This window comes from Oncorhynchus tshawytscha, linkage group LG25, assembly GCF_018296145.1.
Source record: "Oncorhynchus tshawytscha isolate Ot180627B linkage group LG25, Otsh_v2.0, whole genome shotgun sequence".
In the NCBI taxonomy this organism is placed as follows: domain Eukaryota; kingdom Metazoa; phylum Chordata; class Actinopteri; order Salmoniformes; family Salmonidae; genus Oncorhynchus; species Oncorhynchus tshawytscha.
This window is the reverse complement of record NC_056453.1, coordinates 19,807,630-19,834,760: the sequence shown is the minus strand read 5'-3', so window position 1 is coordinate 19,834,760 and position 27,131 is coordinate 19,807,630. Positions and strand designations below refer to the sequence as shown.

The 27,131-nt window shown below is 44.8% G+C and overlaps 1 protein-coding gene across 2 annotated transcripts in view; it reads right to left on the bottom strand.

Moving 5' to 3' along the window:
• Nucleotides 1–3,574: 3,574 nt before the first annotated feature.
• The window catches only part of LOC112224378 (ras-interacting protein 1-like), a 39,659-nt gene continuing 16,102 nt past the window's right edge, over nt 3,575–27,131 (bottom strand). The window contains exons 4-16 of one of the 2 annotated variants that reach the window (XM_024387898.2): nt 25,774–26,006; nt 24,792–25,396; nt 19,202–19,516; nt 17,358–17,494; nt 16,446–16,725; nt 16,248–16,285; nt 14,621–14,832; nt 14,369–14,481; nt 6,669–6,933; nt 6,420–6,592; nt 6,170–6,314; nt 5,773–5,960; nt 3,575–5,627 (exon numbers count right to left, since the gene is read on the bottom strand). In XM_024387898.2, the coding sequence (XP_024243666.2) occupies nt 5,109–5,627; nt 5,773–5,960; nt 6,170–6,314; nt 6,420–6,592; nt 6,669–6,933; nt 14,369–14,481; nt 14,621–14,832; nt 16,248–16,285; nt 16,446–16,725; nt 17,358–17,494; nt 19,202–19,516; nt 24,792–25,396; nt 25,774–26,006 (3,223 nt within the window). In that variant the 3' untranslated portion in view covers nt 3,575–5,108. The remainder of the gene's footprint in view (nt 5,628–5,772; nt 5,961–6,169; nt 6,315–6,419; nt 6,593–6,668; nt 6,934–14,368; nt 14,482–14,620; nt 14,833–16,247; nt 16,286–16,445; nt 16,726–17,357; nt 17,495–19,201; nt 19,517–24,791; nt 25,397–25,773; nt 26,007–27,131) is intronic. The other variant, XM_024387899.2, reaches the window with a different exon arrangement.

Here is a 27,131-nt window from a genome sequence, read left to right as displayed (position 1 = left end):
TCTCCCTCCTCCTCCTCTCATTCCCTCCTATCTCCCTCCTCTCCCTCTCATTCCCTCCTATCTCCCTCCCCTCTCTTCCCTCATTCTCCTCCCTCCTATTCCTCCTCTCCCTCCCCTCTCATTCCCTCCTATCTCCCTCCCTCTCTCTCTCATTCCCTCCTATCTCCCTCCCCCTCTCTCTCATTCCCTCCTATCTCCCTCCCCCTCTCTCTCATTCCCTCTATCTCCCTCCCCTCTCATTCCCTCCTATCTCCCTCCCCTCTCTCTCATTCCCTCCTATCTCCCTCCCCTCTCTCTCTCATTCCCTCCTATCTCCCTCCCCTTCCTCCCTATTCCCTCCTATCTCCCTCCCCTCCTCTCTCCCCTCTCATTCCCTCCTATCTCCCTCCCCTCTCTCTCTCATTCCCTCCTATCTCCCTCCCTCTCATTCCTCCTATCTCCCTCCCTCTCTCTCTCATTCCCTCCTATCTCCCTCCCCCCTCTCTCTCTCATTCCCTCCTATCTCCTCCCCTCTCTCTCTCATTCCCTCCTATCTCCCTCCCCTCTCTCTCTCATTCCCTCCTATCTCCCTCCCCTCTCTCTCTCATTCCCTCCTATCTCCTCCCCCTCTCTCTCTCATTCCCTCCTATCTCCTCTCCTCTCTCTCTCTCATTCCCTCCTATCTCCCTCCCCTCTCATTCCCTCCTATCTCCTCTCCCCTCTCTCTCCCCCTCATTCCCTCCTATCTCCCTCCCCTCTCATTCCCTCCTATCTCCTCCTCCTCTCTTCCCTCCCTCTCCCCCCTCTCTCATTCCCTCCTATCTCCCTCCCCTCTCTTCCTCCTATTCCCTCCTATCTCCCCTCCTATCTCCTCCCCTCTCATTCCCTCCTATCTCCCTCCCCTCTCATTCCCTCCTATCTCCCTCCCCTCATTCCCTCTCTCCTCATTCCCTCCTATCTCCCTCCCCCTCTCTCTCTCATTCCTCCTATCTCCCTCCCCTCTCTCTCTCATTCCCTCCTATCTCCCTCCCCTCTCATTCCCTCCTATCTCCCTCCCCCTCTCTCTCTCATTCCCTCCTATCTCCTCCCCTCTCATTCCTCCTCTCCCTCCCCTCTCATTCCCTCCTATCTCCTCCCCCTCATTCCCTCCTATCTCCCTCCCCTCTCTCTCTCATTCCCTCCTATCTCCCTCCCCTCTCTCATTCCCTCCTATCTCCCTCCCCTCTCTCTCTCATTCCCTCCTATCTCCCTCCCCTCTCATTCCCTCCTATCTCCCTCCCCTCTCTCTCTCATTCCCTCCTATCTCCCTCCCTCTCTCTCTCATTCCCTCCTATCTCCCTCCCCCCCTCCTATCTCCCTCCCCCTCTCTCTCATTCCCTCCTATCTCCCTCCCCTCTCATTCCCTCCTATCTCCCTCCCCCCTCTCTCTCCCTCCTATCTCCTCTCCTCTCATTCCCTCCTATCTCCCTCCCCCCTCTCTCTCTCATTCCCTCCTATCTCCCTCCCCTCATTCCCTCCTATCTCCCTCCCCCTCTCTCTCTCATTCCCTCCTATCTCCTCCCCTCTCTCTCTCATTCCTATCTCCCTCCCCTCTCTCTCATTCCCTCCTATCTCCCTCCCTCTCTCATTCCCTCCTATCTCCCTCCCCCTCTCTCTCTCATTCCCTCCTATCTCCCTCCCCCTCTCTCTCTCATTCCCTCCTATCTCCCTCCCCCTCTCTCTCATTCCCTCCTATCTCCCTCCCCTCCTCTCTCTTCCTCATTCCCTCCTATCTCCCTCCCTCCCTCTCTCTCTCATTCCCTCCTATCTCCCTCCCCCTCTCTCTCTCATTCCCTCCTATCTCCCTCCCCTCTCTCTCTCATTCCCTCCTATCTCCCTCCCCTCTCTCTCTCATTCCCTCCTATCTCCTCCCCTCTCTCTCTCATTCCTCCTATCTCCCTCCCCTCTCTCTCTCATTCCCTCCTATCTCCCTCCCCCTCTCTCTCTCATTCCCTCCTATCTCCCTCCCCTCTCTCTCTCATTCCCTCCTATCTCCCTCCCCTCTCTCTCTCTTCCCTCCTATCTCCCTCCCCCTCTCATTCCCTCCTATCTCCCTACCCCTCTCTCATTCCCTCCTATCTCCCTCCCCTCTCTCTCTCATTCCTCCTATCTCCTACCCCTCTCTCATCTCATTCCTCCTATCTCCCTCCCCCTCTCTCTCATTCCTCCTATCTCCCTCCCCCTCTCTCTCATTCCCTCCTATCTCCCTCCTATTCCCTCCTATCTCCCTCCCCCTCTCTCTCATTCCCTCCTATCTCCCTCCCCTCTCTCTCTCTCATTCCCTCCTATCTCCCTCCCCTCTCTCTCTCATTCCTCCTATCTCATTCCCTCCTATCTCCCTCCCCTCTCTCTCTCTCTCTCTCATTCCCCTCCTCTCTCTCTCTCTCTCATTCCCCTCCTATCTCCCTCCCCCTCTCTCTCTCTCTCTCTCTACACTAAACGCACCAGAGTGAACATGAAAGAAATATTATCTGTAAACTAATGATTAGAAAGGATGTTGATACACATATGGAGGCCAACAGGAGTCATCTGTACATTAGGATTAGACTGTTGTGATGTCATTATTCGTAACCAACTAACTACAGGTCAGTTGCAATGATGGTCCTGGAGCAACATTAATTATGTTTTAGGAACAACACCAACTCAGCGATATCAGATCGTACAAATATTGGTGGTTAAGACTCTTTAACCACCAATATTTTTGTACAATCTGATATCGCCGTGTTGGTGTTGTTCCAAAAACATCATAATTAAAGTTACTCCAGGACCATCATTGCAACTGACCTGTAGTTAGTTGGTTACCCCAGTCCAAAGACAGAATATTCCCCTGCCGGAGGCCTGTGCCTAAACCTAAGCCCAGCTGTGCCAACATTAATTGTGATGTGGTTGGAACACCAACATGGCGATATCAGTTCAGTCATCAGTATTTGCTCCTTTTCTCACTCACCTCCATGTCACCTGCTCTCCCTGCCAAGTTGGCATCCTCATGCTCTCTCTCTCCCTATTCAGAACGCACCAGAGTGAACATGAAATAAATATTATCAGTAAACAAGTACACCACCACTTGTTTACTGATAATATTTATTTCATGTTCACTCTTGCCATGATGTTCAGGAATGGATTACTAACCAATAAGCCCGCGTGAGTACCATTGTTGATCGCTGGGTGAATGTTTGGCTAATAAACTTTCCAGCTGAGTTAGTATGATAGCTAACGTTAGTGATGGTTGATTGATTAGCACTCGTAAATCGGCCCGTTTTGACCTAAAACGTTTGTTTCCACTCCATGCAATTACTGACACTTTTTTGCAAATATTTATTTCCACAATTACAGTCCCGCTCAAAATGACGTGTTGACGTCAACACTATCAGAATCGACAGTGAAATAGCCTACGTAACACTCATATTACATTATAGATTTCCACTTGTTAATACATTTGAAAGTAATGAAATAGAAAGACAGTACAGTGTTTAACATTGATTATATCTACCCACAGCAGTCGAGCAACGGCTTCTGCTGGAGTACGGCAAAACCACTTGGACAAGCCACACCGTAGTAATAATAATGGCAATTTATTAAGTTATAATTATGATTACATTTGCTAATGATTACTTCAGACGGCGATGCGTGGTTGCCTGTCGTAGCATGGCAAAAAAAAAAGTTTATATTTTTTATATCAATATGTTGGGGGGGCATTTTGAGCATATTTTAATGAGTAAATAACCTCATGTCACGGTGAGTAAGGTTTACGTGCAATTCTAATATATATTGGGGGCCACCCCATATATATTATAATTACGGCCCAGATGCACGTAAACATGACACTGTGACATGAGGCTATTTACTCACGTTCATGAGTTTCATGAACACAGAAATTGCACTCCCAGACCACCAGGAGGCAATGTCTGACACAAAATACACTTCTAGAGACCGAGTGACCAAATAATGCATACCAAAAGCAGTTCATTTGCATCCTCTCATGTCTACTAATTACCTAAAAAAATGCAAACCCAGTCCTGAAAAGCAAGAAAACAAACAGTTCTCATACCACCATGCTGGACTATTGGACCCAGGTGTGGAGGAGACAGTATAAATCATCATACCATTTTTATGACAAAACCTGTTTTTTAGGGCAGATAGAAATTTTAAAAATGGCTACTCTTGTCATCTGAGCTTCATTGATTTGACCTTGGACCGTGTTGTTTTTTCTCTGAGTGAGTTATCTCAGATAGCCATCAGGGCTACCAGGGAGGTCTAAATTGAATGTTTTCAGAATGAGTTATTACCTAAAGATGAACCTTACCAAGGTTAAGGCCAGTCACTCAGTCAGCACAAACACCACTGGTCCTGGAAAGCTGCAGGATGTTTCAGATGGGTCAGAATAGAGAAGAGTACACTTTTGGAATGATCTAGAATTACGCTTTGGTTTGTTCAACCTATTCTATTCAGTTTGTCTGAAATCAAATAAAGAATTTGTCAGATCAATGTGATTTTTGGAATTGAATGAAAGCTTCTTAATTGCTTTCAACACCTCATGTGCATTGAAAAGCGATGGGGGCAATGTAGTGGCAGCAGCCAATCAGAAGAGATGGAGGCGTGGTTTATTGGGGGCGTGGCTTTCAGTTTGTTCTTTTTTTTTTGTCATTCCAGTTAATCTGGTCTATTGTATTTGTTTTTCCAATTTAAACCTGAATACTGCCATCTTCTGTAAAGATACTGCCATAAGAGCACATGATAAAGTAAATGTAGCCTAGTGGTTAAGATTGTTGGGACAGAAACTGAGTGCTGATTTGAATCCCCGAGCCAACTAGGTCAGAAAAATCTCTTTATGTTCCCTTGTGCAAGGCACTTAACCCATTAGTTGTTCCCTTGGCATGGCCAGTAGGTTGACATTAGGTTCTATTTGTTATTTATTACGTTTAACGAAGGGGGAAAGTAGGTTCAGTGTTGAAAGAAATAGGTCGCAACTTGAAATATAAGTTTGGTAATAATCAAATATAACTGTTGGCATATAATTATATATTTGGTTTCAACAAATGTAGTTTTTTTCAAATGAGAAAACCTAACTTATTTACTTGTAATCAGTTGGACTATTTTTGGGGGGGGTTGATCCAAATAGTACTTTTTTTTAAGTGCATATCCTTGTCTCTGTCACTCACCCTTGCATCCACCAGAGCCAATCCCAGTCCTCTATCTCTTCTCTGTAGCTCTAGAGTAAACACCTCTTCATCCTCCTGATGCTCAGTCTCTGGTTCAACCAGCTCCTGGCTATGGGGGGTGTTAGGAGGGGTGAGGAGACAGGAGGGGTCCAGGGCAGACCTCCTCTGGGTGAGGGGGCTTAGGTCTGTCTCTCTGAACTGGAGCTCCAGGCTCTTCAGCTTTTGGGTCAGTAGGGCCCCACAAGAGTTCAAATCACTTGGGGGAGAAGGGCTTTGCTGGGGGAAAGGGGGGAGGGGGAAGGGGAGAGGGCGTAGATAATTGAGAGGGGGTGATGGGGGAGAGTCCAGAGGTAGGACCTTCTCTACGGGGGGGGATTCAAGAGACTCCAGAGAGGCCTTTGGGAGAGTTGCCATTTTTGTCAGCTTGGCTTCCGTGGGAACAGCATAATCCTGTGGGAGTTCCAGAACTAAGCATATGAGTTCTAAAAGAGTTCTAGAACAAAATAGTTCCACAAAAAAGTAGTAAACCAGTATCATATAGATATAAACCCATGTCTAATTAATTCAAGCAACAGTTGTGAACCAAATGTTTTACCTGTTGCGTGTGCATATGACTGAAGTTCTCTGGTGACTCTTTGACAGACAGGTTGCTGATAAACTTCTGCAACCTCCTGAGCTGTCCAGCCAGGCCTGAATCTGTCACCTCTCCCCCAAGCCTCAGGCTGAAACCAGAGCTGGGCAGCACCAGGGGAGGGTGGCTGTCAAAACTCTCCAGGATATCAGCTAGTGAGAGGAGGGCAAGAGGGGTTAAGAGAAAGTAAATCAAACAATAGTGTAGCACAAATATCATGTCGTCATCATAGGTTTAATACTGTGTCTATGTTGCTGGTTTGCTTGTCTCAGTTTGAAATGGCAACAGTGAAAAAACAAAGCCACAAAACAAGCCAGATGTTTACTATAGTGGATTAACAGCAGACAATCAACCAACTGACCAGTGTTCTGTGTAGCTAGTCGATCCTCATCAGAAGGGGCCCAGTGTGGGGGCCAGGGTGTGGCTGGGCTGTAGCCTCTCAGCAGGTGGTGGAGCTGGGCTGGACTCAGACTGGGGAACGCACACCGCAGGGACTCCCAGGAAGACTACAGGGAAAATGTGTGTGTGGAGGGCTGAGCTTGTGTGTGTCACCTCTCCCCTCTCCCGTGAGTGTGTGTGTGCAAATGCAGGTGTGTATGAGCGTCTCTGACCTGCATTAGTTGTTCCCTTGGAGTGGCCAGTAGGTTGACAGCAGAGGAGAGTGTGTGGAGATGTTCCACAACCAAGTCACCCAGTCCAGACCCTTGGGCCCAGTCCAGTAGCAGGTCTAGGTTAGCGCTGATATGGACCCCTCTGGACCACTGGTAGAATTCATCCTCTGAACCTTCACTCACAAAACGATCCGTGTTAATGACGTAGAAAGAGAATGTGTGTGTGTGTGTGTGTGTGTGTGTCCTCACCTCTTTCCATGAGTGTGTTGAACAGTGAAGCATTGATGAAGTAGAAGAGATAGGCCAGGAGCTGAGAGGAGATCTCATGGTGGAGCTGACAGTCCTGTAGCAGTCTGCTGGTCTCTGTCAGGACCTCCAGGACCTGGTCTGTCTCTCCAGGGACCTGCACACCACTGCTATCCAGGAACGGCTCATTTTGCTCGCGGAGAAGCAGCCCACTGCTCCCCCTGAATGGGTCACTGTCCAGCAAACTAGGCAGAATTGGGTACAGAGTCTAGAGGGGATACAAAGATAAGATACTGTATATACAATATAACAAATTATACCGCTCCCCCTGCAGCAGAATGATTTCGCTGTGAATGTGGGTGTTTGACCAGAGATGAGGTCTGACAGAGAGAGTAGTGGGAGACTAAAATACAGTTAATGTCTGCAGCCACTCTCTCTCTTATTTATTCTCAGCCAAAAGCCCTCTTTCTTCTGCTCTACAGGGCCGGCTAGCTATGACAATGATGGCTTTGTTCTGGCTAATTGTAGTCAGACAGAACAAGCCCCCCCCTCACTGTCCCTCAGGACTCTCCTCTCCTCTACCCCACCCCTCTTCCCAATCTCACTTGGCACTGGGGCACCAGCCAGTGAGCTCTGTGAATTGACATTCCTACAGAGCTGAATATGTATTGTGAAAAAAGCCTGTGAATCTGGCTTGTGTGGGCATGGCATGATAAACTGCTGAGTGGTACAGTACAGAATCTCTTGAGTGACTTCCTCTCCTTCACATCCCTTTACAGTATAGTACAGCAGTATAGTGACTATATATCTCCATGCTTATTGCTCTGGTTTATTAGCCTATATACTGTACGTTCATGAGTCCTAAGCCATTGCACATATCAGCGTAACATTTCCCATGACATCTAAACAGGAGACACAGGAAATTAGGAGAAATAGACCCAAACTATGTGTCCATGTTTTCAGTTGGAAAATGTAGCTCATCACCAGATGCCCAACAAAACAATGACCCCACCCTCAACATGTTCCAATGTTTCACTGTAATGCCACATGTAGCCATGGCACTTATCGTGCCCTGAAGGCTGAAAGTGTGTGTGTGTGTGTGTGTGTGTTCGTTCATGCCAGGTCCTCCTCTGGGACCGGCCGATCACCAGAAGAGTCTTTTGTTTTCCAGCCCACACCAGCATCTGTTTCCCCTACACCAGATGGAATGGCACGACATGATCCCAACATAAGCACACACACTTTCATTTCTGTTATTATAGCTTTAGATAGACCATTCAGCTCTGTTTGGTTTACATTTGAATTTGCTCAGAAAACGGTAGCACATGCACAGTACAAGCCCACATGCAACACACCCACACCCACCCACCTACCCAGACCAGTAGTCTGAGAGCGGTGTGACAAAGGAGAGTATTGAGAGGGAGAATATAAATTCTGAGCTCCTGTCTCTTGAACCCCCCCCCCACACACACACTTTGACACACAGTCACACATATAGGCAGCCCTCGATAAACACCCTTTTCCTATCAAAAATAACCCTGGCTGCCATACAAAGATGAATAGAGATCTGTGAAGAAGTGGGGCTTTTAGAAGCTTTCCCCATGAATGTTAGCCTGGCACACACAAACACACACACAGCCCGCCCCTGCTGCTAACACATTCCTAGCATTGTTTGGTCCAGTCTAGCTGTCAGAACTAACTGGAGCTATAGTCCTGACATATATGATCGATGAGGAGATCTACATCCAGAGAAACCCACCAACCACACAATCACCAGGACTACAGAGCTCTGCACAGCTCTAGGAGCAACACAATCACCAGGACTACAGAGCTCTGCACAGCTCTAGGAGCAACACAATCACCAGGACTACAGAGCTCTGCACAGCTCTAGGAGCCACACAAGCTTAGAACCACACAATCACCAGGACTATACAGCTTGAGTAGGATCATGAGCTCAAAACAGAGATTTCAAGGATAGATTTGGAAAAAGGAATCATCAGACACACCAATAAACCACTAGATTTACATGAATTTAGATATAGCAATAAGTATTACATTGTCATCCATGAATGAACATACATGACCTAAACATCTGGAGACCCTCAGGGACGTATGACTCAAATGCGTCCCAGCACAGCAGAAATGGATACTGAGGCCAGGTAGTTCACAGACTGGACAGACATTTCCTTCTGCATTGTGCAGAAATATGTAAACCACAAACTTATCTAGGCTGTTGGGATTGTGTTGCAGAGCATCATGGAAGTTGTGTGTGTTGAGACGACCACGTTTCAGATAAATGGTTGACCTGTATTCCTGTCTCCCGTCTCATCATTATTGAATTGTTATAAAGATATGGTTATGAAACCCAGGTGACATAACAAAAGATTGACGACGAGTAAGTCTGAACCTACAGCAACTATTCTGTCCAGAAGATGTTGGTTTTTACAAGTTTAAAACGTATTTTCCGTGGTACTGGCTCTATGTTACCACAGTGTATTGCTAGCAGAGGCAAGTGAATAGTCGAGCTAGCTAAGAGAGAGAGTTAGTGTCGTCATGAACGGCAGAAAAGGATTTAAGACGGACGTCGTAGAAGGAAATCAAAAAGATTAAAATGGGAGGGCTATACAGTAAAGGAAAGAACATTTCTTCAACTGTGAAGACAAACTCTGGAATTAAAAACTGCTAAATGAGCTAACTTGAGGATGAAAAGTCAGTGAGTGAAGTGAATGAAGATCACGTGACTGAGGAAAATGTGGTTGAGGACAATATTTAAGTGAGTGATAATCAGGAACCTATTGAGAAATGAAAAATGTCTGGAATAGTTTGAAACGTTGGACAGCTTGATGAAAGTGTTAAGCAGTGGAGCTCATAACAAATGGTTTGAATATTTTGTTATCGCAAATGACATTGATGAGGACAGAATTGTGCCTATATTTTTTTTGTGTTACGGGGCCAAAGACATTAGTTTACTATGCTGCCTGCTACAGGGGAAAGGGGAAGCACGTGCCTTCATTTCTCAGTTGTACAACTGAATGCCTTCAACTGAAATGTGTCTTCCACATTTAACCTAACCCCTCTGAATCGGAGAGGTGCGGGGGGCTTCCTTAATCGACATCCACGTCTTCGGCGCCCGGGGAACAGTGGGTTAACTGCCTTGCTCAGGGGCAGAACAACAGATTCTTACCTTGTCAGCTCTAACCACTAGGTTACCTGCCGCCACTACAGCCAGTCAGGCCAGGTAATAAGACGTATGGGGATATTGTGGAAATACTGAAAGGACACTTTTCACCAAAACTACTAGTTGCTTAAAGGTTTCTTCCACAGAAGAAATCCGGAAGAGGGAGAATCAGTGACAATGCTTTGCTGCTGCATTAAATAAACTATCAGAGTTGAATGATGACAACATTAGAGACAGACTAGTATGTGGGCTACAGAGTGAAGCTACACAAAAAGAGACTATTGACTGAAAGTAATCTGACTTTGTCAAGAGCCATTGAAGGTCAGTGTGTTCATGGAACTAGCTGCTAAAGAGGCTCAGCAGTTTAGTTCATCATTAAAAGTGCACAGAGTTGGAACTGAAAATCACAGATAGAGAAATGAAGGCACATGCTTCCACTGTGGCACAGGGGGACATCAGGCGCCTGTATGCTGGTGTAAGGACATGGATTGCCGAGCCTGTGTTAAAAAGGGCCAGACTGAGCGAGCGTACAGAAACAAAAAGAGAAAATGTCAAAGACTGAAAAGAAGAAGGAATCATTCCAACAAAAGGAAAAAGAGACATGTTCATGCATTTGAGCAAGAGACCACTGAGATGAATGACTCATCCAACGAGGAAGTTGAACTGAATATACTGACTGTGGCACGGCTACTATGTCTCTCAGTTGCTAGAGAGGCAACCAGTGCGTATGGAGATTGACACAAGGGTAGACGTATCACGTGTCAGACACAGTCTACCAAAAGACACGGAAACACTTTCCACTTCAGCCAGTACACATCGCGTAAAAGACTTACACAGGTGAATCTGTCACCGTGAGAGGCATCACTGAGGTCACTGTTTAGTTAAATGGACAAACCGAAAAGTTCCCACTCTACATCGTGAAAGGGGACTTTCCATCACTGCTGGGCAGTTTATGAATCACACTGGATTGCAATGACACATGGAGACCCAAGCCTACCGTCCATAAACATGTAAACATCTTTAATGGAGAGCTGGGTAGCATGAAAGACATTACAGCAGGGGTGTCAAACATACTGCCCGTGGTGAGGTTTGAGTAAAATATAAAAAAAAATATATAAAAAAATAAAAAAATATATATAAGAATACTGAATACTTTCTTTATACAGTGCCTTGCGAAAGTATTCGGCCCCCTTGAACTTTGTGACCTTTTGCCACATTTCAGGCTTCAAACATAAAGATATAAAACTGTATTTTTTTGTGAAGAATCAACAACAAGTGGGACACAATCATGAAGTGGAACGACATTTATTGGATATTTCAAACTTTTTTAACAAATCAAAAACTGAAAAATTGGACGTGCAAAATTATTCAGCCCCCTTAAGTTAATATTCCTGCATTGTCTTGGCTGTTCGCTTAGGGTCATTGTCCTGTTGGAAGCTGAATATTTGCCCCAGTCTGAGGTCTTGAGTGCTAAGGATCAGTTTTACAGCAAGGATCTCTGTACTTTACACCGTTCATCTTTCCTTCGATCCTGACTAGTCTCCCAGTCCCTGCCGCTGAAAAACATCTCCACAGCATGATGCTGCCACCACAATGCTTCACCGTAGGGATGGTGCCAGGTTTCCTCCAGATGTGACTCTTGGCATTCAGGCCAAAGAGTTCAATCTTGGTTTCATCAGACCAGAGAATCTTGTTTCTCACGCTCTGAGAGTCTTTAGGTGCCTTTTGGCAAACTCCAAGTGGGCTGTCATGTGCCTTTTGGCCACTCTACCCTAAAGGCCTGATTGGTGGAGTGCTGCAGAGATGGTTGTCCTTCTGGAAGGTTTTCCCATCTCCACAGAGGAATTCTGGAGCTCTGTCAGAGTGCCCATCGGCTTCTTGGTCACCTCTCTGACCAAGGCCCTTCTAGCCCAATTGCTCCGTTTGGCCAGGCAGACAGCTCTAGGAAGAATCTTGGTGGTTCCAAACTTCTTCCATTTAAGAATGAGTAGGCCACTGTGTTCTATGGAACCTTCAAAGCTCCAGAAATGTTTTGGTACCCTTCCCCAGATCTGTGCCTCAACACAATCCTGTCTCAGAGCTCTCTGGACAATTCCTTCGACCTCATGGATTGGTTTTTGCTCTGACATGCACTGTCAACTGTGGGACCTTATATAGACTGGTGTGTGCCTTTTCAAATCATGTCCTATCAATTGAATTGACCACAGGTGGTCTCCAATCAAGCTGTAGAAACATCTCAAGGATGATCAGTGGAAACTGTATGCACCTGAGCTCAATTTCGAGTCTCATAGCAAAAGGTCTGAATACTTATGTAAATAAGGTATTTCAGTTATCAGTTGTTGTTTTTTGCAAAAATGTCTAAAAGCCTGTTTTCGCTTGGTCATTATGGGATATTGTGTGTAGATGGATGAGGGGGAAAACATTAGGTAATACATTTTAGAATAAGGCTGTAATGTAATAAAATGTGCAAAAATTCAAGGGGCTGAATACTTTATGAATGCACTGAGGTAATTATTAGTCGAGTATAGTTTTCAAACTCGATCTTACCAAATTTTTTTTTTAAGTTGTCCGTCTCTTTGAGTAGGTGAATATACATAAGTTGTAATCTTGTTGACCAACGTCTCAACCAAATGTTACCCAATTAAGTTAAAATGATGAAGTCTGCCCAGTGGGCAGTTATGGTTGAGTAAAGCAACACCGACAGAACCACCAGTCATGATGGGTCCAGAACTGTTACTGGGTGACACCCTGACCCAGCCGTCATCACCTAGGGGCTCACAGTCATGTTCTCACGACACTGACTCAGCCGCAACAACACAAGTGTGTGAGGAGACTGTGAGGCTACTCAACTACCTACACCTGTGTCAACGCCTCAGTCTAGAGACATTGTTGTTGAGAGTCAGGTTGACCGCCGTTACCCTACAAGTGTTAGGCTGGAAACTAGATGCTTGGACTTGTAGAACAATTATTGTTGTTCACAATGGGGACAATTTAACTAGGTGGGGAGGAGATGTTGTGTATTGGGGTTGTTCTGCAGAGCACCATGGGAGTTATGTGTGTTAAGATGACCATGTCCCAGATAAATGGTTGAAGTGTTTCCAGTCTCCTGTCTCATCATAATTGAATTGTTAAAAAGACGTGGTTATGAAACACAGGGGACATAACAGAGAAGGTTCTGTCTGTTGGATGAATCACTTGTCATTATCATTATCAGAGTCAGTTGAAATGCCAATGCACCAATACTGTCATGCGGTTGGGAGCTTCAGTTGAAGACCTGTACAGTTCAATAAGTCACCGCTGCTAACCTGATAGCCTGCCTATCCCCGAACCCTCTCCAGGAATCTATTCTGTTTCCTCTTTGGATAAATCATAGTGATGATGCTCTTTCCCTCCCACTTCCTTCCTGGACAGGAAACAGATACGGAACGGTGCCATGGCCTCGTCTGCCTCAGTAAGCATACAACTGACTTCCAGTTAGCGTAGCATTTAGCATAGGCTCCACCTAACGCTCGGTTTGAGTTAATTTACCTTGGCTAATGCTAACATGGCTAACGCTTGACGTGGCAACCTGTACATGACTAAGTCATGTTCTCTTGGTTTGGGTGGTACTGTAGTGTGCAGTCACAGGTCACAGGCAGGGTTAGGCAGAGGGTGGTCGAGGGGGGTGAGGACTGTATCTATGACGTCTGTTTATGATAACAACTATCCCTGACCCTCTCCAAGGAGTGATCAAAAGATGACAAAGCTAACTTCCATTGTGGAATTCTTTGTCAGACCACACACTGACTGATGGTGTGCTGACTGATATAGGGCAACCAGCTGTACCCCAGCTGCCAATAGGTCCTCTCAAACAGTATACACACACACACCTGGCAACACTTCTAAACTCCTTAATGACAAGAGGCCTCACACACACACACACACACACACACACACACACACACACTACCATGTACCATCACTCATTCATATATCCTTATGTACATATTCTTTATCCCCTTACACTGTGTATAAGACAGTAGTTTTTTTTGGAATTGTTAGTTAGATTACTTGCTCGTTATTACTGCATTGTCGGAACTAGAAGCACAAGCATTTCGCTACACTCGCATTAACATCTGCTAACCATGTGTATGTGACAAATAAAATTTGATTTGATTTGATTTGATTTGATTTGAATACCCCTGCTGTCTGTCTGTGGCCAGCAATAAAGCCCCCAGTGTAGTAGTCCAATAAGGCTGCTCTATCAGAAAGTCCTCTCTAGAGTAGAGCCATGAGAGAGGTTAACTAACTGGACTCTTTCTCAGACTAAGAGACACAACAAACCCATCAGGCCCTGAAGGGAAAAGCTAAAGCAAGGTGAGCTAACTAGTACATCGGGGAATATGTAGAGTGTTGCTGAGGAGCTTAGTCCTTTAAAGTTCTGCAGTTGTAGGCCAGAGTTGTGTACCCCTGGTCTAGTCTCTGGTGTTGAACTCACTAAAATGCAACTGATGGAGTTTAAAGTTCAGGTGTGTGGGATACTGACCTTGGTGAGGTAGTAGACACACTGCTGAAAGGTCAACATGATAACTTCCTCCAGAACCGTCATGGCTTCTTCACTGGCCAACCTCACACACGACAGCCTCATCTCCAACAGGGCTGGCAACAAATAGAAAATATAGGTAAATGTCTTAATGGATGTTATGGATCCTACATCAATTTCTTAGTAGGCTTTCTTTAGACTATTTTAGTCCCCTGGCTAGAAGGTGAAGCTAGGCTAGAAAAGCCCAAAACTAACCCATGCTCTCCTCCTCCTTGTCATTGTGTTCCTCTCCCTCTGCCTCCACCCCTTGTTCTCTGTGTGACCTCCAGGCCAGTGTTTGGGGCATCTGTTGTTGGATGTAATACAGCAGCTCCAGGGCATTGGACATCCAGACCACCAGGGTACGCAGGCCTGAGACCAGTTCTGCCAGGTTGAGAGGCTGCTGCTCCTCTGGGTCACTACAGAGACTGGGATACCAAGGAACAGATCTGGAATCAGATCCTATGACTATAACCATACAGTGGCAAGTACAGCACCAGTCAAAAGTCTGGACACACCTACTCATTCAAGGGGTTTTCTTTATTTGTACTATTTTCTACATTGTAGAATAATAGTGAAGACATTAAAACTATGAAATAACACATATGGAATCATTAAAACTGTTAAGCAAATCAAAATATATTTTATATTTGAGATTCTTCAAAGTAGCCACCCGTTACCTTGATGAACGCTTTACACACTTGGTATTCTCTCAACCAGCTTCACGTGGAATGCTTTTCCAACAGTCTTGAAGGAGTTCCCACATGACCACTTGTTGGCTGCTTTTCCTTCACTCTGCGGTCCAACTCACCCAAACCATCTCAATTGGGTTGAGGTCAGGTGATTGTGGAGGCCAGTTCACAAGTGTTTTGGGTCATTGTCCTGTTGAAAAACTAATTTACAGTCCCACCTGCAAACCAGATGGGATGGAGTATCGCTGCAGAATGCTGTGGTAGCCATGCTGGTTAAGTGTGCCTTGAATTCTAAATTAATCACAGGCAGTGTCACAAGCAAAGCACCCCCACACCTCCTCCTCCATGCTTCATGGTGGGAACCACGCATGCTGAGATTATCCGTTCACCTACTCTGCGTCACAAAGACACAGCGGTTGGAACCCTAAATCTCAAATTTGGACTCATCAAATCAAAGGACAGATTTCCACCGGTCTAATGTCCATTGCTTGTGTTTCTTGGCCCAAGAAAGTCTCTTATTCTTATTGGTGTCCTTTAGTAGTGGTTTCTCTGTGGCAATTCAACCATGAAGGCCTGATTCACGCAGTCTCCTCTGAACAGCTGGTTGTGAGATGTGTCTGTTACTTGAACTCTGTGAAGCATTTATTTGAGCTGCAATTTCTGAGGCTGGTAACTCTAATGAACTTATCCTCTGCAGCGGAGGTAACTTTGGGTCTTCCTTTCCTGTGGCAGTCCTCATGAGAGCCAGTTTCATCATAGCGCTTTATGTTTTTTGCAACTGCACTTGAAGAAACGTTCAAAGTTCTTGACATTTTCCGCATTGACTGAAATTCATGTCATGAAATTCATGGACTGTCATTTCTCTTTACTTATTTTTGCTGTACTTCACATAATATTGACTTGGTCTTTTACCAAATAAGAATCTCAAATATAAAATATGTTTTGATTTGTTTAACACTTTTTTGGTTACTACATGATTCCATATGTGTTATTTCATAGTTTTGATGTCTTCACTATTATTCTACGGCGTAGAAAACAGTAAAAATAAAGAAAAATCCTGGAATGAGTAGGTGTGTCCAAACGTTTGACTGGTACTGTATAACTCTGTGTAATACAGAGATGGAAATATTTGGCTTTGTGCAGGCACTCACACTTCTGGTTGATTAGCAGCAAGCTCCTTGGTGTGTTCCTGTTACAAAGCATGGGGACAAAATGAAATATTAGGCATACAAAATTTTCTGATCCAATCGTAGTTATATAATTCATTACATACACTTTAAGAGAAAATAAGAGATGATCATTCATACAGCCATATTGACTATGAAGTAACATACAGTAACGTCACTTACCCACATGGCATTCTGGACCTGGCTGGCTATGAGCAGCAGTAGTCTGCGGAGGTCTGAGGTTTGGAGGTGTGTGGCGGAATGTTCGACACACACACTCAGCAGGAATGCTACAGTCAACGGCGGCTTGTCTCTATGGACACTCCCCATGGCAACGATTTCCTTGACGACGGCATCCTCGTGCTCCACAACGTAGAGTAGGTTCAGGCCGCGACCCTCAGGGTTGTTTAGGCAAGCTGTGGCCCTTCTAGACCTGACGAAGACCATGTCAGTGGAAACGTGTCTAGTTAAAAAATATTTTAATGGTGTTAAGAATGAACAAAAATTCAGGAGAGGACCAGACTTGAATGCAACACTTTAATTAGTTGCATTGAGCGCAGCTCCCTAGCAACTCAACAAGCATTAGCTGCAACTCATTCCTAATCAGCCTCCCGACCTGTCCTCATTCTCCTTAATCACCACTACCACCCTACTTAAAACTGACCAAACTGACGTTCTTCCTGTTTGTTCTGCAGCGTATCACGTGGCATGATGCTGTGTGTTTACGAGCTTTATCAAGTTTAGCATCCCGCCTTCTATCTAATATCTCTTATGTTCTTCTAAGGATCTCATGGGGAATTTCCATCACCACAGCAGCCTACTACCACTGCCTGATGATGATGTCTACCTGAGACTCCAAGCCAAATTCTACCCCTCTGGATTCTTCATCTGTAGCTCTCGGCTTCATCCAGTCCATTCTCATTCCCCTCCTGAATCCTCATTCTCATTTCCTCAATAAATATTCTAAACCCATTCCAATGTCTGGTCCTTAAACTTGTGAATAGTAAAAAAAAAAAAATGTAATCTTCATAATTTACAATAACGACCTGTATCACTAAAAGCTTGGAGGACAAGCAACCAGTGAGCAGATGTTACCTTATTTCTCTGGTCCCACTAGCTGAGATACAGGTGTTGCAGAGTGCTGGTTCACTAGTAGCGAGTGTAGTGGCCTGGGGCAGAACCCCGGGAGCAGCAGTAACTTTAGGATCAGGAGAAGAAGTGGGGTCCTTCACCTAAAAACAAAATGCGTCAGAAGTCAAGTTTAACCTTAAAACCTGCACAGTAAATATCTGTTTTGTAACAAACACAGAGCTAGATCAAAATTGTTAGTTCTAAATGTTTTCATATGCTAGGTGTCCATACAATTAGAGACTGATTTTCATGCAAATATTCCCGAATCGGCATAAAGAAAATGTAATTTTCCAACCAGTGGTGTGTTTCCACCAAATGGACTTGTTGCAGATCTGTCACGTTCTGACCTCAGTTCTGTTATTATATCTTTGTTTTAGTATGGTCAAGGCGTGAGTTGGGTGGGTTGTCTATGTTCGTTTTTCTAATATTTGGGATTTCTGTGTTCGGCCTAGTATGGTTCTCAATCAGAGGCAGCTGTCAATCGTTGTCCCACGCTGCAAAATTGGTCCTCCGATCCTTCTCGCTACTCCTCTACAGAAGAGGAGGACGAGTTCCATTACAGAAACACCCACCACCAAAGGACCAAGCAGCGTGGTAACGGGCAGCAGCAGCGGCCGGAATCACAGGACCTGTGCCAACTTCCCGTGCTGACCGGAGAGCGAGAGGGAACGGGCAGGCACCGTGTTATGCGGTGGAGCGCACGGTGTCCCCGGTGCATGTGCATAGCCCGGTGCGGTATATTGCAGCGCCTCGTATCGGCCGGGCTAGAGTGGGCATCGAGCCAGGTGCCATGAAGCCGGCTCAGCGCATCTGGTCTCCAGTGCGTCTCCTCGGGCCGGGGTACATGGCACCAGCCCTACGCATGGTGTCCCCGGTTCGCCAGCACAGCCCAGTGTGGGCTATTCCACCTCGCCGCACTGGCCTGGCTACGGGGAGCATTCAACCAGGTAAGGTCGGGCAGGCTCGGTGCTCAAGAGCTACAGTGCTCCTTCACGGTCCGGTCTATCCGGTGCCACCTCTACGTACCAGCCCTCCGGTGGCAGCCGCCCGCACCAGGCTGTCTCTCTATCTCCTCCTTACAGGTGCGCCCGCCTGTCCAGCGCTGCCAGAGCCTTCCTCCTCTCCAGCGCTGCCGGAGTCTCCCGCCTGTCCGGCGCTGCCGGAATCTCCCGTCCATTTGGGACCCGTGGGGGGGGTCCCCAGTCAGAGGTCGGCGGCGAGGGTCGCCACTCTTAAGAGGCCACATTTTCAACTCTACCAATTTTTTTTATCACAAAAACTGTGTTAAATAGCAAAACTGTGGTATTAGCATGTGTACTCTAGCCAACAGTTCACAAATACAGTGCAGGTAGGCTCGTCTACGTGATGAAATTATTATGGATAAGAGCTCAAATATTTGTATTTGTGAAACAGAAGTCAAGCATCGATCATCATGTCACCACATTAACACCCTCGGTATTTATTGGAAAGGAGCATCAAGATCACGGTGCACTTTCATCACCCTGTGAAGTTCCTAACTTATTCGTAGAGGGAGGACCACACAACATATCATCCGTGACTCCAAGTTTACTTCGATATTATGGTTATTATATCAATATTTGCGCATAAATACTTTCCACTGCCATTTCTCGCATAATTAATTTTAGATCCCACGATGTCAAACAAACAAATTATTTGTTGCCATTTATAAAATTGTACCAAAACTCCCTGTTTCCATCACAGCAGTAGTGATTTTTTTTATACGGTATGACTTTACTCGCATGAAAACTGTGGATGGAAACATGGTTATTGTGACTAAACATATTCACCTTCTGCATAACAACCCAGGCAGTGGGGTCCTTGAACAAGAATAGGTAGTGACGTCCCATCCCGATGACATCACCTGGACTAAGCTCTGCCTCTTTGGACAACGTCTCCCCGTTCCGTGTTACCATAGCACTGTGGAAGGGACGGAGGCGGACGGTGGAACCTTTATCGTTGTGGTCATGGCGACATAGGCAGCAGTGAAGAGGCAGGATGTCGGGGGCAGAGAGCGGGAAGTCAACCTTTGACCTCTCCTTGTCTTCGCCACCACATCGACCAATCAAAGTGCTTGAACCGTTCAGCAGGTAGATGACGAAGTCCTGAGGAGAAAAAAAGAGAGATAATTTGAATTGTAAAATCCCATTTACTTTATTGGGTCAAGACCCTACAGTACATCAACAGTCAACCATCAGACATCATGCAACACGGCCCTCGTGTGTTCCAGCTTGTAAGAAAAATAGAAGTTTAAAAAGGGTTTAAAAGAACAACTCCAGATCCCCCTGATCAACAACAGAGCCCAACACCCCTTGAAGAACCCATGTATGGATGAAGAGCCTAATGTTCCCCACCAATCTGTAGAATGGCAATTCCACGGTAATGGAATTACACTTTGACTCAGAATTTTCACTTTAAAATGTATGCCAAACAAAAACCATTGATTTCAACATTTTGCTAACCATACAACTCTATGCACAAGGTCTACTTTGAACAATTTACACAGCAAATTTCACAAAACAACACTTACTGAAAGAACTGGGCAGATGCAAAGTTCGGTAATAGAATTTGGGTAAAATCTCCCTCAGTATTTCACATTTTTCAAATCTCTGAAACATCTAATCCAAATTAAGATTCAAAGATGTCTGCAGAAAGAATGGGGTGTCGGCTTTGACATGACATCTTGAGTTAATTTTTTTTATTTTGGTTATTGAACTACAGTAGGTGAAATGGATTTACATCTGGTAACAGAATTATGATAATGGATTACATCATGGGCCCCTGATCTGTACAATACAGAAATTCGTAATTATGGATATTATTCTCTTCATGGTGATGTATCCTGAATAGGTACACAAAGGTAGAAATATGCAATATCCTTATTTTGCATATTTGGGTATTATTCTACACACTGGCCATTATTCTAGTGAGCTCCATCCCCAAACAAGACCACATTTGGTCCGGAACAGACCATATCTGAACCAATCATACACGTCTTTGTTTCACAAGTTTGGACATCACAGCTCAGCGCAGCAGAGTAGAGTTCAGTACCATACAGTAGAGCGCAGGAAAGTAGATATGTTCAGCACAGTACAATAAAGTACAGTATAATTCAGCACATACGGTACTCTAATCTAATGTGCTCTACTGTACAGTACTGAAATCGACACTACTGTACAGTATTGTACAGTACTTTTCTTTACTTTCTTTACTTCCTGTTGAATGCCTAATGAGCCAACGGTTTGTTGGTTTGGAAAGTTTTGAAAGTGTCTGAAAAAGTGTTCTATTGGAAAAGTTTGGTTACCTACACTACCGTTCAAAAGTTTGGTTACCTACACTACCGTTCAAAAGTTTGGTTACCTACACTACCGTTCAAAAGTTTGGTTACCTACACTACCGTTCAAATGTTTGGTTACCTACACTACCGTTCAAAAGTTTGGTTACCTACACTACCGTTCAAAAGTTTGGGGTCACTGAGACGTTTCCTTGTTTTTGAAAGAAAAGCATTTTTTTGTCCATTAAAACAACATCAAATTGATCAGAAATACAGCGTGTACGCGCCGCTCTGTTCTGGGCCAGCTGCAGCTTAACTAGGTCTTAGCAGCACTTGATCACATGGCTGGACAGTAATCAAGATAAGACAAAACCAGAGCCCTGTGCAGGACTTGCTTTGTTGAGTGTGGTCTCAAAAAAGCAGAACATCTCTTTATTATGGACAGAACCTTTCCCCATCTTTACAACCATTGAATCAATATGTTTTGACATGACTGTTTACAGTCTAAGGTAACACCAAGTAATTTAGTCTCCCCAACTTATTCAACAGCCACACCATTCATTACCAGATTCAGCTCAAGTCTAGAGCTTAGGGAATGATTTGTACCAAATACAATGTGCTTAGTGTGCATACAATGTGCATTTCAAGAGTCCAATTGTGGCAAGCTTTACACCACTCCAGCTGACGCTTGGCATTGCGCATGGTGATCTTAGGTTTGTGTGCGGCTGCTCGGCCATGGAAACTCATTTCATGAAGCTCCAACAAACAGTTCTTGTCATCTTGCCGTTTTCCTGTTTAAACTTATTGAGCTGGCAGAGTTGCAAAGAAAAATCCATATCTCAGACTGGCCAATAAAAAAAAAGATTAAGATGGGCAAAAGAACACAGACACTGGACAGAGGAACTCTGCCTAGAAGGCCAGCATACCGGAGTCGCCTCTTCACTGTTGACGTTGAGACTGGTGTTTTGTGGGTACTATTTAATGAAGCTGCCAGTTGAGGACTTGTTAGGTGTCTGTTTCTCAAACTAGACACTAATGTAATTGTCCTCTTGCTCAGTTGTGCACCGGGGCCTCCCACTCCTAGTAAATAGTACAAATAAAGAAAAACCCTTGAATTAGTACGTGGGTTCATCTTTTGACTGGTACAATACCCGACAATGACAGTGTTAAAACATGTTTGACATTTTTGCTAAATTATTGAAAATGAAATAAGTATTCACACCCGTTTGCTGTGACACTCCAAATTGAGCTCAGGTCCCACATTTGACTGTGCATGTCAGAGCAGAAACTATATCATGAAGTCCAAGGAACTTTCCGTAGATCTCAGAGATATAATTGTGATGAGGGATATATCTGGGGCATGGTATATTTCTAGAGTGTTTAATGTTTTCAAGAGTACATTGGTGTCCATCATTGGGAAATTGAAAAAATATGAAACTACCCTGACTCTGCCTATAGCTGGCCATCCGACCAAACTGAGCAACCGGGCATGAAGACCGTGGTCAAGGATGTGACCAAGAACCCCAATGACCACTCTGACAAAGTACAGAGTTCCTTGGCTGAGATGGGAGAACCTGCCAGAAGGACAACAGTTTCTACACCACTCTACCAATCTGGTCTTTATGGGAGAGTGGCCCGATGGAAGCCACTTCTGAGAAAAAGGCACATGACAGCACACCTGGAGTTGTCAAAAAGGCACATGAAAGACTCAGAGTATAAGGCAAAAATAATCTGTGGTCTGATGAGACAAATTTAACTCTTTGGCCTGAATGCATGGAGAAACCAGGCACAGCTCATCACCTGTCTAACACCATCCCGTGAAGCATGGTGGTGGCAGCATCATGCTCTGGGGATGCTTTTCAGCGGTAAGGACTGGGAGAATTTTAAGGATAAGAGGGAACAATGAATGGAGCCAACTACAGGCAAATCGTTGATGAGAACCTGCTTCAGAGTGCAAACAACCCTTGTCCAGACTGCAAACGTCATTGTCCTGTTGGAAGATTTACAGTCCAACAGGACAATGACCCCAAGCATATAGCCAAGCCAAAGCAATGCTGGAATGGCTTCAGATCAAGAATGTGAAAGTCATTGAGTGGCCCAGCCAAAGCCCAGACTTGAATCCAATTGAACATCTGTGGAAAGACTTGAAGATTTCTGTTCACCGCCACTCCCCATCTAACTTAACAGAGCTTTAGAAAATCTACAAGGAAGAATGGTAGAAAATCCCCAAATCCAGATGTGCAAAGCTGATCCAGACATACCCAAGAAGACTCAAAGCTGTAATCACCACCAAAGGTGCTTCTACAAAGCATTGACTCAGGGGTGTTAATACTTATGTAAGTTGAATATATCTGTATTTCATTTACAATACATTTGCAATAAGTTCTAAAAACAGGGTTTCCCTTGATCATTTTAGGTTATTGTGTGTAAATTGGTGAGAGACAAAATAATAATGTATTCATCCATTTCAAATTCAGGCTGTAACAACAAAATGTGGAATAAGTCAAGGGGTATGAATATTTTCTGAAGGCACTGTATGAGCTGAACATAACAGTATGCCAGTGGAAGGGAGAACAGTAGCAAGTGACCCAACAGTTGTATGTGACTACTATGGTTTCCCATTGTAGCCAATTTAATTGCAGAGAAATATCTTAAAGATATGTGGGTTTTTGGTCATGTAATTACAAGGCATAAGGCAATGTTTCTTATCTCACAGAAGGCACATTATTTCTCCAAAACGAAATATAAATGTTTGTATTAGTTGGCAGGGTTCTTTACTTCAACAAGATTGTGTTTTGATGTATTTCTAATACTTAGAAAAAATCTAGAATATATAAAAACAATTTAAGACCCCTTTTCCATCTGTTTGACCAGAAATCAAAGCCTTTGCTTATTGCACATTTTTAGGAGGGAAAATGGTTGAAAATGTATATATGCCTTAATTTCTCAGAAATATTGACTCTTAGCTTTTATTTGACACCCAATTTGACATGCTCCTATGAAGTTCACATGTTGGTGCTCATGGGTCCTATTACATAGAAATGACCAGAGAGAGAGAGAGAGGGAGAGAGAGAGGAAGAGAGAGAAATTAGTTTTAGAATACCTGGCAGAACATACAGTATGAGATGAGTTCAATACCAAAACACCTCGCATTCAACTCTTTATTCAGCCTCTATCAATATTAAATGTGTGTTACACATGAGTGAGTTTGAAAGTAGTATATTTGAACGAGATAAGAAATGGTGAGATAACAAATGGATTACTATGGGAACAATAAACAAATACATTCAACATCCTAGGTGCTGACGTAAGATTACTTGTGTTGTGCGTGTGCATGTGTGTGTATGTATCACCGCCCTGAATCCGTTATAGCCCACTGTAATCAGTCAGGAAGCAGTGCCACTGTTGCACCACTCTGTATCCGGATCTGTGTTTTTACACACGTTTCTGCTCACGCTGGCATTTCCAAGAAGGATTCTCTCCGCTGTTTGTCCCTAACTGTCTCTGTGAATTTTTCCAGTGGGAAAATGGGATTGCTTGCCTGGAATCTCAGATGTTCCAACTGTAATGTTTACTGTGAGCCAGAGATAGCATGTCAGGGGCGGACTGGGACCAGAACTTGGCCTTGGAATTTCTAACACACCGTCCATTTTTTTCCTTGATGCCCCCATTATTATCCAAATAACCAGCCCATCTGGCATTTGCCTGAAATTCCAGAAGGCCTGTCCGCCCCTGCAGCATGTGATGGAGCATCACCAATGTGTGTGTGTGTGTGTGTGTGTGTGTGTGTGTGTGTGTGTGCCCAATGCGGTGAGTAAGAGCAGGCAGAGAGTTTGAGGACAAAGTGGAGCCACGAGGGAGAGAATACTGTGATAGATTCTCTGTCCATTGTCCACAGACACCTTGAGAGAATGAGAACATAGTTATCTGTTTCCATAAGGAGCAGCAACCTCAGAAAGAGAGGGAGGGAGAGAAGGGTGAGGGAGAGAGGAGAGGAGAGAAAGGGGAGAGAGACAGGGGAGAGAGGTGTTCAAGAGGGGGATTGATGAGACTCAATGTATGTGGGGTACTCGTTGGGTGAGTGAATGGAGTACTGTGTGTCCTACCTGTCTGTTGCTGTAGCCCTGTAGCAGTAGTAGGTAGGGGCAGTCTTGGGGAGGGTGAATGGAGTAAAGTGTTACGTTATCGTCACTGCTCTCTGTCTCCTCCCTCTCTCTCTCCATCTCAGGGGAAGGACAGAGGGGCTCTGTGTAAGTCTCTGATCCAGGGTCCTCCAGAGGGGGAACATTGGCGTCAACATAGCTCTCTTCATCTCTCTGTTTGAGGTTCTTATCGGGGTTCAATTTGTGATTCTGTTCCACATTCTGTTCATGGTCCTGACTGTGACACTGATTGTGGTTCTCGTCTTGACTGGGAGTGTGGAACTCATTGGGGTTCTGACTAAGGGGCTCAGTAGGGTTCTGTTGGTGTCTCTGTTGTGTTTCTGTGGACTGGGGTGAGAGGTCTGCTTCACTCTGGCTCCTCCACAGACCCGGCCCCCGTTCAGACTTATTCTGGCCCCCACATACCCTCCCACCCCTGTCCTTTTGGTTCCAAGCCCCACACACACCCCTCTCTAGGGTAGAGGTCACATACACACTCCTCCTCTCGATCAGGGCAGAGGTGACTCGAGAGCGGCTCTTCTGGAGTTTACGAGCCTGGGCGTTGATGCCTGAGAGACAGGAGAGAGTTTGGATATGTGTGTGTGTGTGTGTGTGTGTGTGGCTGCCAAAGTCAACATGCAGAAGCTAACGTGCAGGAAACAGACTGCAGTGGTGGATATGATGGTTGGGAGAGAGAAACGTTCAACATTAAAATGGTAAAACAGTAAAACACAGGCAGGGGGCTATCATAAGAGTTGGTTTAACCATTCATAAGACAAACACATAACAGGATGCACCTCTACGTCATTTTGCTGTCCCTTAGTCCCTTCCCCCTAGCAAAGACACTACCCTGGTATCATATCCCACATTAATCAATCAATTAACTACCAGGGAATAAAGAAAACCACTAGTACTGCAGACCTTGCAGTCTCCCTATCAGTCCTACCAGCAGTGACTGTGTCCTTGTCTCTTGATCTCTTTTCCTCCACACTGGCTCTCCTCTGGATCTCAAACCGCCTCGCCAAACCCTCCCTGGGTTTCCATAGTGACTGCAGGAGGAGGGGCTTCTCATTGTCACCGACGACCCGGAAGCATTCCGTCTTCCACTGGTGGTCACCCACGTAGCCAATGGAGTCGCAGAGAACATACGACTCCGCCTCTTCCTTGTTCAGACAGTACCTGGGCAATTAAGGAAAGTGAAGCTGTTTATAACAAGGATAGTATTTACAACTAACAACTCTTGGAGGACAATGGGAACGGACTTCAGTAGGCTTATGTTAATGCATAATGCATGTGCATTAACACGCCAAGCTCAGAAACCCACCCTGAGTATCTCCATTCTGTTTCTGGTTATAATACAGTATATTAAGTAAGGTGAGAGAGTGAGAGTGAGAGAGGCTCTCAACAGCATGGTTAAATTGGTCAGCCTTCACGGTTTGTGGTTCTCTCTAGAATGTTCCAAAACGCCCATGTAAACGCTAGATCTGGCACACACACACTCAATGCATTATACTGAAAATATAGCCAAAACAAAACATGACACACCACACACACCGGACATGTACAATCAATGCACTATACTGCAGTTATACTAAACAACTACCCTTGAGAACAATATATACATTTGTCTGAATTCTATTCCATGCATAGCATAGGCTCAACACCAGCGTGAAGGATGTGCATTAGTCATCTACTTCACAATGGGCGCTCTGGCATAGTACTTACAGCTCACAGGCCCCTGACACTGGATAACAAGCTGCACATGGCACGTCGCTAAAACAATTGCCAAACAAGTTTCATATATGATCAAAGTCTCCGTATGTCATTACAATATATTTATGATTCTCCAAGTACAGTACCAGTCAAAAGTTTGGACACACCTACTCGTTCAAGGGTTTTTCTTTATTTTTACTATTTTCTACATTGTAGAATAATAGTGAAGATATCCAAACGGTGAAATAACACATATGGAATCATTCAGAAAACAAAAAAGTCTTAAATAAATCAAATATATTGTACGTTTGAGATTCTTCAAAGTAGCCAACCTTTTCCTTGATGACAGCTTTGCACACACTTGGCATTCTCTCAACCAACTTCATGAGGTAGTCACTTGGAATGCATTTAAATTAACAGGTGTGCCTTGTTAAAAGTTAATTTGTGGAATTTCTTTCCTCCTTAATGCATTTGAACCAATCAGTGTTGTAGTGACAAGGTAGGGGTGGTATACAGAAGATATTTGGTAAAAGAGCAAGTCCATTTTACGGCAAGAACAACTCAAATAAGCAAAGAGAAATGACAGTCCAT